The following is an 18,129-nucleotide window of genomic DNA, read 5'->3' as shown; positions in this document are numbered from 1 at the left end:
AGCTAAAAGAGCTAATCCCCATAATGTGATAAATCAAATTTTGAATCTCTTCTAGTAGATGTGTGCACATTTTAGTACTCGATAATATTTCAAATAAGATTATTTCTAATAAAAAAATATCAGTACCTCGGGAAAAAAAAAGAAATTTATGTATTTAGTCACAGGAATGATAAGATCAGATATAATGATATGTTAATCAGTTGCGACTGTAAATATAAATTATTGAATGCATATCTTAAAAAAATTAAAGGAACGAGATCTTTAAAATTTAAACAATCAAGTCAGATACAAACTTTAAATTTTAATTATTTTCAATAGCTTAAAGCACAAATAGCGTAAAAGGACTTTGTTTTTTTTTTTTTGGGAACAAGACAAAATGACATCAAATAAACAAGTTTACAGAGTAAAATGACTTTGCTGTCTCTAGAGAGAAACCGTGCACCACCGCGGTAGGTTTTTCCAATCTTTAAAAGAGTTTTGAGGTTCATTTTTCAACTGAAATGGAAAATTTTACAGAAACGATGGAACAGCTAAGGAAGCAAAGGTTGGTGGGAAACAATAAATAAAAGCAAATCTTGACTTGCTCTCCCCAGTTTCATTGACTTGCGTCGACGAGCTTCTCTTCGTCGATCCGCAAGCTTCTTTAGATCCGCCTTCCGTTTCGTCCCACCTCATTTCCTCCTTTGCATTGCATCTTGAGTGTTTTCCCCCAAATTCTGTATATTTGATATGTTTTACTATTGTATTTCCTCGCTTTGGTAAACGTTTGAGTTCGATATGAGATTTTGGATCTTCTTCGATCTCATTGGATTCCAACAACAAATTGAAAAGTCTCCGCAAACAAATTTAAATGCCTTGAGTCAACCTTCCCCATCATCAACCATCTCTTTCTTTGCCAGCCACTGCAATATCTTCTCTCCCTCATGAGATCAAAGATTCTCCCCCACTCGCCATTGAATTGAAATATACTGAATAAGAACTCCACAAACTATAGCTGATACCTCATTCCAACACCGCTAACACATCCTTCACCCTTACCATGACGCCCGTGGTCATGGCTTCCCACAAAATTTTGTTGCTCTTGTTTATCAGCTGCCTCTTTTCTCCGACAATTGAAGTACAGGTCACTTATCTTTACCACAACTGCTCTTCCAACAAAACCTTCGCTGTCAATAGTGCTTTTCAATCGGACCGAACCAAACTCTTCTCTTCCTTAGCTTCCGCCAACACCGACTTCTCCAACGCCACCGTCGTCGGTGGCGGCGACACCGTCTACGGCCTCTTCATGTGCCGGGGTGACGTCAACCTCTCCATGTGCCACCAATGCGTCGTCAACGCGACCCAACGATTATCTTCCGAGTGCAGAGTTTCGAAGGAGGCAATAATCTGGTACGACGAGTGCATGGTTCGCTATTCGAACCGTTCCTTCTTCTTCACCGTCGAAACAAGGCCTAGACTGAGCCTCTTGAACACCGGCGAAGTGTCCCAGCTGAGCTTCTTACAGATATTGTTGAGCACGCTTAACGTGACGGCGGACGAGGCAGCTAACGGCACTAAGAAATATGCCACAAGGGAAGCAAGCATATCTGGGTTCGGAACTATGTATTCTCTACTTCAGTGCACGCAGGACCTGTCATCCCAAGATTGCAGAACTTGTCTGACTGCTGTGATCGGAGACCTCTCAACATGGTGCTGTTTGGGGAAACAAGGAGGAAGAGTTCTATATCCCAGTTGCAACGTTCGCTATGAGTTATATCCTTTTTATAAGTCTGATGATCAGCCAGAAGCGACGGCGCCTCCACCGCCTGCACTCTCTCCTCCAACAAGTTCTTCAGATCCTCAAGGTAAAATTCAACTTATTAGTTAAAACATTTTTTTTGTTTGCTGAACGCTTTTCTGATTTTTATTTTAAAATGCACATTTGGGTAAATCTATTAAAGAAAAGAATTATGCTGATTTTGGCATCAAAATAAATTTTAAAAAAATAACATGACAGCTGAGGAAAATTGGATCTAATCAGAATGAGAATATGATCCACCGGTCTTACGGGATACAGATATGCAGTCAATTATCACATGATGTCAGGCAAAAAAAAAAAAATTATCACATGATGTCATCATTGAGACGTGGAAGTATATGATGTTTTTGACTTTTTGCAGTTAAAGCGAAAGGTCAGTCAACAAGGACTATTGTGATAGTTGTGGTTTCTTCTGTTGGTGGTCTGGGGATTTTTTTGTGTGTCGCCTACTATCTCTCAAAGAGTCTAATCAAGAAGAGACGCACCGCTCTTCTCAGACAAAAATACTGTAAGCAATTTTCGTTCTCGGACAAATTTTTATTTACTCATAAAATTTGACTTGTCCAGAGAGCTTTTGTATCGATGCTTTTACTATTTTCTGTGTCTCTAGTTGGAAATGAAAGCAATAATTTAGAGCCTCTACAATTTAGTTTGGCCACTATTGAAGCTGCAACAAATAAGTTTTCGCATGAAAAATGTTTAGGCCAAGGTGGATTTGGACAAGTTTACAAGGTAACACATGTCATCGATATAAATGTTAAAGATAGACACGCACGCACACTTGTATATATGTTTCTTAACTTTTAATCTAATCATCAATGGTTCTAGGGTGTTCTTTCAAATGGTCAAGAAATAGCCGTCAAGAGACTTTCAAAAAATTCTTGTCAAGGTGGAGAAGAATTCAAGAACGAGGTTGTATTGATTGCCAAACTACAGCACAGAAATTTGGTGGCCTTGCTTGGATTTTGCATAGAAGAACAAGAGAAAATCCTTGTTTATGAATATGTTCCGAACAAAAGCCTCGACTACTTTCTATTTGGTTTGACAATCTATACCTTCTTTAACTCTTATTGAAATTTGTAGTTCATGCTATCTAATGTATGTTGGAGTTAATTGTCTATACTTAGATTGCCTTTATTTTGTCTCTCTACATATAGTCACTCACAACAACTTAATGTCCAGGTTCCCAAAAAGGCAAAGTATTAAATTGGGTTGAGCGATGTAAAATCATTGGAGGAGTTGCTCGGGGAATTCTTTATCTCCATGAATATTCTCGTCTTAAAATTATACATCGTGATCTCAAACCAAGTAATATTTTATTAGATGATGAACTGAATCCAAAAATATCAGATTTTGGCTTAGCCAAAATGGTTGCTATCAACACAAATGAAGGAAGTACAAATAGAATAGTTGGGACATAGTAAGTTCGTTCTAAATCTTTTCTCTTTAAGCTCTACATCTATTTCGATATAGTTGAATTGAATAAAGAAAAATAAGTGTTCCTAAGTTGAGACTGAAAAATTTACATCTCAACTAATGTCCTTATTATGTATTGCATAGAAACTTTATTATTGATTTCTTTTTCTAGTGGTTATATGTCTCCAGAATATGCAATGTACGGACAATATTCTAAAAAATCAGATACTTTTAGCTTTGGAGTTATAATGTTAGAAATTATCAGTGGAAAGAAGAATGCAAGTGGTCTTAGTCAATCACAACATGCTGATGGCCTATTGAGCTATGTAAGTTATGAAAATGTTTCTATATATAAAAAGATTATTCGAACAATATTCTATAACTTTATAAAATGGTGATAATTAGCTTTACTTGATTGCCATAGGCCTGGAAGCAATGGAAGGAGGAAAAGTTGCTGGATATATTAGATTCGAATATAAAAGAATTTGGATCATATAATGAAGTGATCAAGTGCATCCAGATTGGTTTGTTATGTGTTCAAGAAGATCCAGATGCAAGACCTACAATTGCTGCGGTTGTTTCATATCTTAGCAATGATTCCATTCAACTGCCATTGCCACAGGAACCTGCCTTCTTTTTACACGGTGGAATGGGGCCTCGTACCAGTGGAAGTAAGGAATCAGGCTCGACCATTGAAGTGTCTATGAGTGAATTCTTTCCTCGTTAATTAGTACCCTGTTTTCATTTCTTCTTTTTCTTCAACACCCTACAAGAGACGAGCATTCTCATTTTACGCACAAAAATTGAGATTTACAATTTATACTGTACGTACGCTTATCCATACTATTTCATCGTAATTATTTAAAGGGACAAGTGATATTTTCCATGCATGACATTAGTTTTTATAATGTTATTCTAATCATTTTTTATTCGGTTTTTATTCTATTCGACAAAATAACAAAGTCCTAAGGCTCTCCATCTGGCACTTCGGAATCTTGACACACAGAATGGAATGGAACAACGATTCCTTGTTGAAGATGTTTGATACATGAATTAAATTCTCTAGAGAATCAGATTTAATTTCAGCTAGAAGTCTTGAAACCCAGCCAATTCCTCCCTTCCGACGATGGAATCAAGACCTAAATGTCCAGAACTCTAGCCAGGTGTTCTTGTTATGATTGGAAAAAGATTTATTAATAATATTAATTTGTTTTCATTCGTGGTTACGATTCAGAATATAAATGCAATGTTCGAATTCTGAAAATTCACAATATGGCCTCTTGAGCTATGTGAGTTGTAACAAAAAGTATTTCTTTCATATTGGTATTTCTTATGCAATCATCATTATATCCCAGCCTTCAGATACAAGAAAAGAATATTTATCAATATCGTAAGTTAATAAAGGAACTCCATCTATATAGTATAGCCGGTCCCAAACCCAAAATAAAAGAGAAGGGTTATGTTATGTAAAATCCTGTTTTACAAACATGGATTGTAAGTTAATAAAGGGATGACAACCGATGATTCAAGCATGTTGTTATGCAGGCTTGGAAGCAATGAAGAAAAGTTTTTCACGATTGGACTCAAATGAAAAAAGGTTTTGGATTATATAATGAAGTGACTAAGTGCATCCAAATTGGTTTTGTTGGGTTTAAGAAAATCCAGATGCAAGGCCTTGCGACGTAAGCTAGTGGGGACTTTCGGGTTGGTTTCTTAGAGACTAGCTCTTAGGGGTCCTTTTTTCTTTCTGGAAAACGATGATATAGAACCATTCAACAGCGCATAATTGAGAAAGTAGGCAAAAGGACATTAAACATATAGGTGCCGTAACTGACTTGTGATCGAGCTTGGAACTTCCCCACCACTGGGCCCCTATTCCTGTCAAAGCCAAGAAAATATCTGAGTCTCAGAGCAGTTGGTTATAGGTTAATTAGTTTTGCAGTTAGCAAAGTCCATTTTGATGGCTGAAGAGGGAATGTTACCACTGGGCCCCTATTTAATGTTTTTATGTGTTGTAGCTTTGAGTGATGGATACAAGTGACGTAACTCCTGTACTTGGTCTTGAATTTGATAGTCTAGAAGAGGCACACCAATATTGGGTTCGCTATGGTGGAAGAATAGGATTTGATGTTAGAAAACAAAATGTTAACAGAAGCAAGAAAGATAATTCTATTAACTATTACAAGTATGTTTGTTCAAAAGAGGGAGTTAGAAAGACGGACAAGAGAGATTTTAAAATTAGAAAGCCTTGGCAAGAAACAAGAACAATGTGTGAAGTGAGAATGATAGTTAAAAAAGTGAATGGAAGATATAAAGTTAGTGAACTTTTTTTGGACCATAATCATCCTTTAGAACCCAGAGAAACAGTTCACATGTTAGCATCACAAAGGAAATTACCAAAATCACAAGCCTATGCTTTGAATGCTGCTGAAGATGTTGGAATTATGCCAAAAGCATCTTTTAATTTAATGAGTAAATATGCAGGAGGGAAGGCTAATTTGGGGTATACCCAAAATGATGTAAAGAGTTATTTAAGATCAAGAAGGCAACGAGAAATGGAATATGGTGAAGCTGGGTGTCTGCTTCGTTATTTTCAACAACAATTAACAGAAAATCCTTCTTTTTTTCATGCTTATCAGATGGATTCTCATGAACAAATAACGAATGTTTTCTGGGCTGATGCATGTATGTTGATAGATTATGTTTGTTTTGGGGATGTCATTTCATTTGATACAACATATTCAACAAATCGTGAAAACAGACCACTTGCCATTTTCTCAGGTTTTAATCATTACAGAGAAGTTGTGATATTTGGTGCAGCTTTATTATATGATGAGACCATTGAGTCTTTTAAATGGCTTTTTGAAACCTTTTTACAGGCACATAAGAATAAAATGCCATTTACTGTATTTACTGATCAAGATGCTACAATGGCACGATTATTAGAAGAGGTAATGCCAAATGTAAAGCATAGTCTATGTACATTTCATATTAATAAAAATGCAGTGAAACATCTTGGGAACTTAATGAAGGATAACTCTCGTTTCTTGAGTAAGTTTAATTGGTGCATGTATCATTGTGAGGAAGAAACAATGTTTGAGGAATCTTGGAAAGCATTATTAGAAAAGCACAATGCAGTTGATAATACATGGTTGATGTCGATTTATAATTTAAAAGAGAAGTGGGCAGCATGTCATATGAAAAACTCGAAGACTCTTGGTATGAGAAGCACACAACTCAGTGAAAGCATTAATTCATTTATAAAAAAGTGCACAAAACCTGATATGAATATCAATAAATTTTTTAAAACTTTTGAACAAGTTGTTGTGGAAAAACGGTATAATGAATTGAAGAGTGATTTTAACTCACGACAGAAGTTTCCAAGGTTGATTTTGAAGAGTTCATCTATGCTTCAACAACTTTCTCAAGTCTACACTCCACCAATTTTTAACTTGTTCCAACAGGAGTATGACTTACGTGATGCTACATGTATTAAAGAGAAGAAAGAAAGAAAGAAGAATGAAGAGGCTGATGCTATTGTGTTTGATTATGTGATTACAAGGGTTGACAAAAATGGAGAGTGGAGATTGACATATGAGCCATCAAGAGAAGACAAGGAGCCTAACATTACTTGTAGTTGTAAAAAGTTTGAACAGTGGGGAATATTATGTTGTCATGCACTAAGAATATTGTATGATCAAGATGTCAAGCGACTTCCACAAAAATATATTTTAAAGAGGTGGACAAGAGAAGCAAGGTGTGGTGTGGTGTATGATTCTAAGGGAAAGGAAATTGAAGTTGATCCTAAACTAGAATGCTCAAATCGATACAGGCAATTGTGCCCAATGCTTATAAAATTAGCCAATGATGCATCTGAATGCCCAGAGGCATTCTCTATGGTTCATCAAATGGTTCTAGAACTTAGTAAGAAAGTGTCTGAACTTCTTATTAAACATTCGTCAGATGATGTTAGTAGTAAATGTGTTGTTGTTGATGATGATGGTAAGAATGAGGGTGAAGGAATTGGATTCAAGAAGAGGGAACGTAAAAAGATTGATAAAAGTTGGGTTGAGAAGCCTAATCAGAAAAGAAGAACTAGTAGAACTTCAAAAAAACCGACTAATAGGCCTTCACAATGTTCAAAGGTATAAATATTTTTTGCTGTCCTATTTCAATATGACATCATGTTTTTTAATGATACTTTTTTTTTATATTGTTACAGGAAACTGAAAATACATTAGGGGTAGTTAGCCTGTCAACCCCAGTGCAACATATTCCACCTATGTCAAATACACTGGTGCCAATGCAATATGGTCCTACTATGTCAAATGCACTGCTACCAATGCAATATGGCCCCTCTTTGTTAAATGCAACAATTCCTATGCAATATGGCCCTCCCATGTCAAATACAGTAGCTCCTACGCAGTATGGTCTTCCTATGTCAAATACTCTAGCATCAATGCAACATCATCCACCTATCTCAAATACATCAATGCCAATGCAACATGATTCATTAGTCTCAAAGACGCATGGACTAAGCCAAACCACATTCACAACATTAATGATGGTGAGAATGTTACATTTCTAGTTTCCAAGTAGTTTATTTGAAATTTCAAACATGTTATGTTATTGTCATTTTATTTTTGCTTGTAGGCTCAAATGGACCATGATGTGAAGTCACTTGAAGCACTGCAATTTAGTCAAGCATTTGTAAAAGGTAAATCATACCACCACATGAAAATATACCGGAAAGGTCAAGATAATTTTTCTCAATAAAAAAATTCAATTACATGAGAATTGCTTTACATTTCTACATATAACTATGTTGCAATATGTTACAGATACAAGCTCAGATATCAACACAAATCCCAAGATATGAAGTCCCCATGTCAACTCTACTTTAGCACTTCTTCTTCCAAGCTCAACTTTTCTGGTCAAGCTAGCTCATTAATTTGGTGTTCGTGTTTTGTTATAATGTTGCCTCTTTTTTTTTTTCCATACTTTGTTGCAATGCTGTCTTTTTTGCTCATTCTTCTGCATCACCTGCAAGTTTATAAGTAATATTGCGACAATATCTTTTAGGTGCTTAAAAACCTCCTGATGAGACAATTGGCTTTGAGAATTATCTAATTCTTTATTCTTTTCCTTAAAAAAGCCCATCTTCTAAAGAACTCACTATCCACCATTAATAATCAACACCACAGGCAATGGACAGAGTAACAGTTTTGTTGTCATATTACACACAACAAATTTGGGGGAATAAATCACCTCTATTTTCAAAATCTTCAGTTCCATTACCTAATCATTGCAAACAACTACTTAGCATGTCAATCGAGCTATGGACAATCCATCAACAAGAAATTCGCATTTTCTTTATTTCTTTAAACTATTTTCTTAAATAGGGGAGTTCTTATCATAAATCAGCAAATGAATCTCAATTGTCAATGGTAGAATATTCATCACTTCCTTTTCTATTTACAAATAGAAATCTGGCCTGTAAATAAAGTAATCACCACTCGAAATAAATGTATTCGAAAGGTATTCAAAAAATAAGATTATAAAATGTATTCAAAAAATAAGAGTTGAAGAGCTTTAAGTCAATACAATTCCGCCTGGGCTGAATCTTTCGAAAGGTATTTAAAAAATAAGATTATAAATGCATCCTCCATATGAGGCGGTGAGGGATCAAAATTGTAGAAGAGCAACATGTGGGTTCACGAGATTTGAAGCATTTCTAGTTCAACCTGATATCATATATTGCATGTGAAAGATGAGGTAACTAACCTATGGTTGGCATTCATCGACTCCACCGGAAAGTCGCCAGATTCAGCTGCTTTCCGCCGCGGTAAGGCAGGGTCAAGTGAAAGCCCCAAGCGCCGAAGTGCGTCTTCGCGAGTGAAAGAGAAAACCCACGTCCGAAGGCAAAACGCATAGTTGTGTTAAAGTGTGTGTTGTGTTTTTGGCCGTAGATGAAATAAACGGTTACGATTAGAGAAGAGGATGATAAGAGGATGGTAAAGAATAGGAGACGTTCCGCGCCGGCCATATCTCCATCGGTAATTAGAAGTAGAGTCATTCTCAATTAATGGGGCCTTCCCATTCACATGGAAAATTTAGAAAGCAAAGCGTCGACTTGCGTCAGCATTCGTCATCATCAGTCAACCAGGCAGAGGACGTTTATGCCTCGTTTGGTAACACTCAATTGGAGGGGGAGAGAAATGGAAGTGGGAGTAGAACCCCATTACTTTTGTGGGTTTTCGGGAGAAGTTGGTTCTTTAGATATACTCAGAATTGAGATAGTTCCATGAACGTAAGATTTTCTTACTATTTTATTTGTATCATCGGTTATGTTATCAATTGACAATTTTGCTCATCACGGACTATATGAGCCATATTTCATCTCTCTTCTCCCTTCAGACCCAACTTTAATTTGTACGTTAGTTAATCTTGGTAGCTGATGTTGAAAGTTAATTAGCAGGGAGTCCGTTAAATTATAAGCCACACTATATTTGCAAGACTTGTTAACATGGGATGCATAACAAATTCTAACGTATTGGCTTAAAGCTAATTCAATATATTGTCGGGAGCTTTTCTTCTGAACCAAATCCCAAGATCACTCGTCCAAGCCACCCAAATGATTGAGATACTTTCTCCCTGCAAACCATTGTTAACGCTGCTCCCCTTCTGTAAGTGCTGGCATCAACAGGGACAAGCACGAAGAAAGCAAGGCCTAGAACATCAATGGATCCCATGATAGAGAATGATATATAAATTTTCTAGATATATTTTTAACTATTCATTTTCCCTTTATGTGGAGCCTAGGCTCCCCTTCATCATAATTTGATGCGTGACTAACTGGCTCGATAGATCCAACACGTACGCGTTCTAGTCTCCAGGACACCGAGGAGGTACCATATATTTTGTAGGACCACAGTCACAATAATTGTTCGTAATTGACGTCCTTTTTCCCTTCGATCATGAAGGCAACATCTTCAATAAAAATAATTCAAAACTTTTCGACTAAGCCTATTATAATCCGTTTTCATATTGGCCAATATATTTTAGTCGATCGCACACGCTGCTGGGTCGAGGGACAGTACAAACACCAACGTTGAATCCATCTTCAAGACGTGTTTGATCATCTTAAGTAAAATTATGACTGAGTCATTGGTTTTTTATTTTTGGAATGTTTATCTGATGCGTCCGAAATTATTTGACTTAGAATAAATATCTTTGATTAGATTTTAACTTATAATAATCTTTCAAATAAAATTTACTTTATAATATCACGTACAGTTACTCTTATTATAACCAATACTCTTCTAGTTATATTTATAGAGTAGAGAGAAAAAACCATTTTTTGGATTCTATTTATATGGTGTTGAGAAAAATTTTTATATGGATATACAATATTAATTTTACTCTTCATTTATTATTATGTTGACTTTGTTTAATACATGATACATAATGTATATTAAATGTGGATCAAGTTAAAAAATTATTGAATTTTAAATGAGAATCAATGAAATTTAAGGTTTTTCTTAGTCTACGTGAAATATGTTGGAAGTGATTTATAAATAAGAGGAGAGAAAGATATAGCTGTTTAATCAATGTGTAAGTTGGCGAAGAAAAAGAAAAGGATAACTGTGCTGTGTGTATGTATATTTCTATTAAATGCCGCAATGTAATTAATTTAATGGAAAATGTTTATTGATAATGGGTGATTTCCATATATTTAACTAAACTAGATAGCATTAAATCAATATCAAATATCGTTAATATAAAAAAAATTTACTTTTTATGCGAAATTATGAATAGCACGGTTCATCTTTGCTGTCACAAAGGGGAAGACATACCTATTACCTTGTCTAATATGATCACAAGAAATCTTTGCGTTCTTCTTGGATGACACCTTGGCATGCGCCATTAATTATTGCTCATTATCTGTGATTGAAAACAACAATATTATTTAATTTCTCAAAATGAAAAAAATGAGGACGGACTGAAATTCCAAACTGTATTATTTGATTTATTTGATCACTTGCGGGTCAAGCTGGACTGGCTTTGGAGCATTCTCAAAAGATTTTTGAGGTCAACTGCGCTCTATGCGCGCTTTAATTAATGAAGTTGGTTGGGAAATTATTGTTCTATGTTTGAAAAACTTGCCAGATCAAAATGAACACATATTAATAAGACTATTTCAATATTATGAGCGGATATTAAATAATTATTTATGGAAAATCAACAAAAACAATTATAAATAGAGTACCTCTGAGCACATCGGAGTTCATAATTCATTTGAATGTGAGCAGGGGCTTTGTAAATTACATTTTGAAAAATATTACTAATAATGATTAAGATCTGAAAATATTCAGGGTTTAAATAAGTTAAATGCTATATAGTTGAATATAAAGTTCAACTATATAATTATCAGTTTTACACGATTGTCGTAGTCGTAGTCTCAATCTCGTGGCGCGACTTTAGGTAGCCTTCCTTCCTACTATCTCCATTGATAGTCCTTCATAGTACGGTCTCCGCATGATAAGCCTTGGCTAAATTTTATGAGAGAAATTTAATTGATCCAAGCAAGTTTAAATTTATCATTATCTTTTTTCCCGAAACAGTGGTTTTAACAATTAAGAGATAATTTTTATTTTAAATCTTATACACATTAAAATTTTAAACTGTTAAGAATATAAAATAAATGATCTTAATATGTGGCCTATTTAATTTTAATGGGAACCGTACATATTTCATGTCCATCACTTGGATTAGGATCACCTAAATTGAATTCCCCCCTTCACTTGTCATTGAATTCACTCAGTCATAAATCAAACTCTTCAAAACTATAAAGCATTCGCCTCGTCTAAAATAATACCACCAACACACCTTAACAATATGCCTTTCAACATCATAATTTTGTTACTCTTCTTCATCGGCTCCCTCCATTCTTCTTCTGCTCAGGTCATAGGTCGTAATTCTCTTCACCCTCAATGCTCCACCCACCACAATTTCACCGCCAATAGCACCTTCGACTTTAACCTCAACACCCTCTTTTCTTCCTTAACTTCCAACGAAACCGCCCACCTCGACTTCTACAACACCACCGTTGACGGCGGTGGCGAGACCATATACGGCCTCTTCATGTGCCGGGGCGACGTCAACCAAGACGCATGCCACCAGTGCGTCGTTGAGTCAACTGCAGAGTTAGCTTACTATTGCAGATTTTCGAAGGCGGCCTGTAAACTGGCTTGACCCGTGCTTGGTTCGCTATTCTCAGCACAACTTCTTCTCCACCGTCGATAGAAAGCCTAAACTCAAAATGTTGAACACTAACAATGTCTCGAACCAGGCAGGATTCATGAACGTATTGATGACTGTTATGAACCTGACGGCAGATGAAGCGGCGAAGCCTGCTTTGATGAAAAAGAAGTCGGCGACGAAAGCGGTGGTGGTAGATATTCAAACTCTGTATGTGATGGTTCAGTGCACGCCGGACCTTTCGCCGGGAGATTGCAGAACGTGTCTGAGTGGTGTGATCGGGAACCTTCCATGGTGTTGTGAGGGCAAGATCGGAGGAAGAGTGGCATATCCAAGTTGCTTCGCTCGCTATGAGCTGTATATGTTCTTTAATTCTTCTACGCCTCTCCGGCCAGTAAGGCTGCCCCCTCCGCCTCCGCCTCCTCCTCCGGCTCCATTAACTCCTCCAACTCCTTCAGATGGTAAGCTTAATTATGTGCTTTTCTGATTTCTGTTTTCTATGTAAATTAGAGTAAATCTATTGATGAAAATATTATGGATGCTGATTTTGGCATATACTCCCATTTAACTGTAAAATTCTGGTTTTGTGTGAACTAGCTAGCCAGGTTAATTAAAGTCTCATGCTCATGACCATTTCATAGTTTAGTTTCTCATCGATTTTTTTTGTATATGAAAGATATGTATATATAGATTGAGGACATATGTGGTCAAACACGTAAAAGAAATAATTTCAATTTTTGAAGGAAGTACGAGTTAGAAATTAAATAGTATATTATTATTATTTTATTCATACAATAATAAAGACCCGAAACGTATTCGAGAAGTTTAAATATTTTTTAATAATATTTTATTTTTTCAACTACCAATATAAGAGCATAATAAATTACCACCCCAACCAAAAAAAGAAAACAAAAAACAAAAATCAGAGCACAACACATATTCTGGAAAATATGTATTTGAGATTTTAAAATATCAAGGGAGAAAGATGAAACTTTATAGGTGGGGCATATATATGAAGCTTTTTATATCTGAAAATGATAATGTTCTCTTCTATTAAATTAACTAAATGATAATGTTCTCTTCTATTAAATTAACTAACTTGTATTTTTTGACCTCATAGCAAGGATGCATCGAGATCTTTAAGGAAGTCCTTTAAATCAATTTGGAATCATGTGTAAGAGAATCTGTAAAGTCGCTCCCTTCAAGTCAATTTGGAGTCATGTGTGAAGAGAATCTAACATGCTTCCCTGAATTATTTTTTAAAATCGCTTTCATATTAGATTTTCTTGACAATCTCAAAAGTTGACTTGCTTGGAGGTTGATATATAGTCTCTTATGGCTTTTAGCTCAAGATTCAATGTGCTGATTAATACTCCCTCCAGTCCTAAATATAAAACCCATTTTATAAGGAAAATTATACTATAAAATGAGTCTTATATTTATGACAAAAAAAGTAATTTAGGGAGAAAGTGATAATGAGTGACATTAAGACGTGGAAGTATCTGATGTTCATACAGTAAGAAGGAAAAGGAGATTAAGGACTATTGTGATAGCTGTGGCTTCTCCTGTTGGTGCTGTGATACTTCTATGTTTCTCCTTCTATTTGTCGAAGAATCAAATAAAGAAGATACGTATGGCTTTTCTCATGCAAAAATACTGTAAGTAATTTTCATTCTATCTCTTCACAGGAGTGGTGATACCTCTAGTATACTTTAATATTTAGGTTTATTTGTCTAGTTGGAAGCGAAAGCAACACTTTAGAGCCTCTGCAATTCAGTTTGGCTACGATTGAAGCCGCGACAAATAAGTTTTCACAGGAAAATTGTTTAGGTCAGGGTGGATTTGGACAAGTTTACAAGGTGAGAAAGCAGGCAGTGCCAATGGAAATACTGTAATATATAATTCAATATATGTACCGTTTTTACTATTTAATTTAACCATGATTTCAGGGCATTCTTTCAAATGGTCAAGAACTAGCTGTAAAAAGACTTTCAAAAAGTTCTGGCCAGGGAGTAGAAGAATTTAAGAACGAGGTTTTATTAATAGCCAGACTCCAGCATAGAAATTTGGTGGCCTTGCTAGGATTTTGCATAGAAGGGCAAGAGAAAATTCTCATTTATGAATATGTTCCCAACAAAAGTCTTGATTATTTTCTATTTGGTTAGACACTTCTAAACTCATTTTAATTCTTGATTGAAATTGATATACATGCGTGTTAATAATTATTTAACTTTCTCTATCTTATGAATATGCTCAAGTCAATTACTTATTTTCAACTATCTTTATTTGATTTGTGAGTTTAGTCATTAATGATAACTTTTTGTATAGGTTCTCAAAAAATCAAAGTACTAAATTGGGAGGAACGATGTAAAATTATAGGAGGAGTTGCTCGAGGAATTCTTTACCTTCATGATTATGCTCGAGTTAAGATTATACATCGTGATCTCAAGCCAAGCAATATTTTGTTAGATAATGAAATGAACCCAAAAATTTCAGATTTTGGCATGGCCAGGATGGTTGGAATCCATGAAATTGAGGAAAGTACGAGTAACATTGTTGGAACCTAGTAAGTTCTGAATCTCTCCTTCAAACTTTTTACAGCTATCATGATACGGTTGCATAAAGAAAAGTTGGCCTAAGTTGACATAAAAGTTCTACTACTACATATATTACAACTGTAGCACTTATTTTTTTCAAATCAGTATTATTTAGGAAACATTAAAAAAAAAAGCACTACAGCTTCCTTTTAAAAAAAAATTAACAAGTGTTGCGCTTGAAATGTCCACGCATGCTGCTTACTATCTACTGGAAAAAAGTCTATGATTGATATTTTGTTTTTTTTAGTGGTTATATGTCTCCGGAATATGCAATGTTTGGACAATATTCTGAAAAATCAGATGTTTTTAGCTTTGGAGTAATAGTATTAGAAATGATCAGTGGAAGGAAGATCACAAGCTCTCAAGATCAATCTCATGGCCTCCTAAACTATGTAAGTTAATTAATTATGATAATGTGTTTATCTCACTAGTATTTCATGGGTAATTGTCTTAAATTTGAGAGATTAATAATTAAAAGGCAGTGATTAAAATAGCTAAGCTTACTAAATTGGTGCAGGCTTGGAATCAATGGAAGGAAGAAAAGATATTAGATGTATTGGATTCAAGTCTAAATGAACCTGAATCGTTGAATGAAGTGGACAAGTGCATCCAAATCGGGTTGTTATGTGTTCAAGAAAATCCGGAAGCAAGGCCTTCTATGGCTACAGTTGTTTCATATCTTAGCAATGATTCAATTCAATTGCCATTTCCACAAGAACCTGCATTCTTTCTGGAGGGCCAAATGGAGCTTAATACCGACAGTAAAGAATCAATTAATGAAATGTCTATAAGTGAATTCTATCCTCGGTAGTACAAGGCTTTTATTGCATCTTGTGCTTGGCCACCGATGCTCAATTTGGTACCCTGTCAATTAGAGAAGAAGTATTTTTATGTTAATGCACCAAAATGAGGAGAGTCAACATATATAGTAATCATGATATTAGTATTATGCAATACTATATTTTCCATTTCTGTTATATTTAAGATGACGTATGATGTTTCTTATAACATCTCAGTTCCGCCACAGCCACCAAACGAAGGAGATCTGTATTTTCTCGCTGCAGCTAATTTAACCCTTGCTCCTTATATTTAAGGGAATCCTGCCTCAGATGCACGCAGAAGATTATTTTAATTTTGAACCATGTTATATAAGCTAATTAATAATGGAAGGGAGATGATTATAACAGTGAGTTTTACTTAATTGTTACAGGCTTGTAATCGACAGAGGGATGAAAAATTGTTAGAGAAGTTGGGTTCAAGGATAATTTATGAATTCAGATCATATAATGAAGTGATTAAGTGCATCCATTCGCCCAGGGTTGTTTTTTATTCAATATGAAATCCAAATGCAAAGCCTTTGTGCACGGCTGCAATTGTTTTATGTATATCTCAGCAATGATTCAATTCAGTTGCCACTTCCAGAGAAGCATGCCTCTTTGGGGCATTGCAAAATATGGAGCTTACCAATTGATTTGTAAGAAGAATCATGTTCTGGAATGAGGTGTCATTGAGTGAATTTTATTCTCACTAGGACAAGGATTTCATTTCTTCTTTTTCTTAAACACCAATGCTCTGTTTGGTATATATAAGATTGAAGTATTGCAGAGATACAAAGATAGAGCGTCTTAATGGACGGCAGATGAAAAAAAAAGGGCAAAAAACAAAAATTGAATCTGAAGTAGACAAATTCTTACTACACACATATTTCAAAAATAAAACCATGCTTATGCAATGAGAAAAGAAAAACAAAAGTTGGAGTCCCCTACGATATATCCAGCGAGGAGATATTATACCCTCCAACATTTCATTAATGGAATACTGATTGTGGTTGCCAAGTAGAGCCTCCATTGCTCTACTGGTTGCTGCGGGTTCCATTTGACTGTGGATGAAGAATGCTGGTTCTTGAGGAATTGGCAATGGCATTGAATCATTACTCAGATATTGAACAACTTTATTCATGGAAGGCTTTGCTCCTGGATTTCCCTGGACACACAACAAGCCGATATGGATGCATTTGATTATTTCACCATGTGACCCAGCTTCTGTCAAATTCGAATCCAATATCTCTATCAATCTTTCATCCCTCCAATGCTTCCAAGCCTGTCATTTTGCAAATAATTCATTTAAAACAGGGCTCTGCGACTGATTTGATTATAGAATATTGTTAACAAGCTCCAATGGCTAGTTGATGCTTATGATAATGACAATGACAATGATGACAGGTTTGAGATGATCCTTTGAGAAATATTAAAAGTTTGCTATACTTACATCACTTAAGAGTCTGTCAATATATTGAGATTCATGAGATTCACATTGAGAATGTATATTCTTTCCACTTATAATTTCTAAAACAATGACTCCAAAGCTGGAAACATCTAATTTCTCAAAAAATAGTCCAAACTTAATATATTCTGGAGACATGCAGCCCCTACAATAGATATATAAAATCACATATAAATGTGTCAATATATTTGTTGGAATCCTAGAGCCAGATAATTTGAGCTATATGTTGTACCAATATTTAAATTCAGTAGTAAAGTGCATACGCAATATACAAATAAACACATACACACATGCGCACAAGTAGGGAGATAGTTAGAAAGGGAGAGAAAGGGAGAGAAAAAACTCACAATGTTACAACAATTCTATCTGTGTTTCCTCTAGTTTCATTAATGCCAATCATTCTTGCCATGGCAAAATTTTTGGATTCATTTCATCATCTAGCAAAATATTACTAGGTTTGAGATCTTAATATATTACTTTTAGACGTGAATGTTCATGGAGATAAAGAATTCCTCGAGCAATTCCTTCTATAATTTTATAACGCTCTAACCAATTTAACACTCTTGACTTTTGTGAACCTGAATGCATAATTAAATAACTTTGTGAGTATGCAAATGAATGACAGATACGTCATATACATTTATGTCTAAATTAAAAACAAATTAGTGACTATACCAACAAAAATATGTTCACCTCAAAGTGCAATAAAAGAATGGATAGCACGTACATGAATAAAAAAATTGAAAAGAATGGATAGCATGTACATGAATGGGA

At 35.2% G+C, this 18,129-nt stretch overlaps 1 protein-coding gene across 1 annotated transcript; it reads left to right on the top strand.

Moving 5' to 3' along the window:
• The first annotated feature begins 676 nt into the window (after nt 1-676).
• Nucleotides 677-15,883, top strand: LOC114733027 (uncharacterized). The gene is made up of 20 exons (XM_028920438.1): nt 677-1,844; nt 2,160-2,306; nt 2,409-2,530; nt 2,627-2,837; nt 2,981-3,218; nt 3,387-3,540; nt 3,639-3,911; nt 6,094-6,165; nt 6,679-7,359; nt 7,437-7,781; nt 7,868-7,931; nt 8,985-9,109; nt 12,179-12,455; nt 12,613-12,936; nt 13,993-14,133; nt 14,213-14,334; nt 14,425-14,635; nt 14,804-15,041; nt 15,320-15,464; nt 15,590-15,883. The coding sequence occupies exons 1-20, from the start codon at nt 1,040-1,042 to the stop codon at nt 15,881-15,883; spliced, it is 4,989 nt and encodes a 1,662-aa protein (XP_028776271.1). The 5' UTR covers nt 677-1,039.
• The last annotated feature ends 2,246 nt before the right edge of the window (nt 15,884-18,129 follow it).

The sequence above is a fragment of the Neltuma alba genome, unplaced genomic scaffold (assembly GCF_004799145.2).
Source record: "Neltuma alba isolate B1F8T4 unplaced genomic scaffold, ASM479914v2 tig00012963_pilon, whole genome shotgun sequence".
NCBI classification, from domain to species: Eukaryota; Viridiplantae; Streptophyta; class Magnoliopsida; order Fabales; family Fabaceae; genus Neltuma; species Neltuma alba.
The sequence above is the reverse complement of the archived record's forward strand: the minus strand, read 5'-3'. Positions and strand labels throughout refer to the sequence as shown.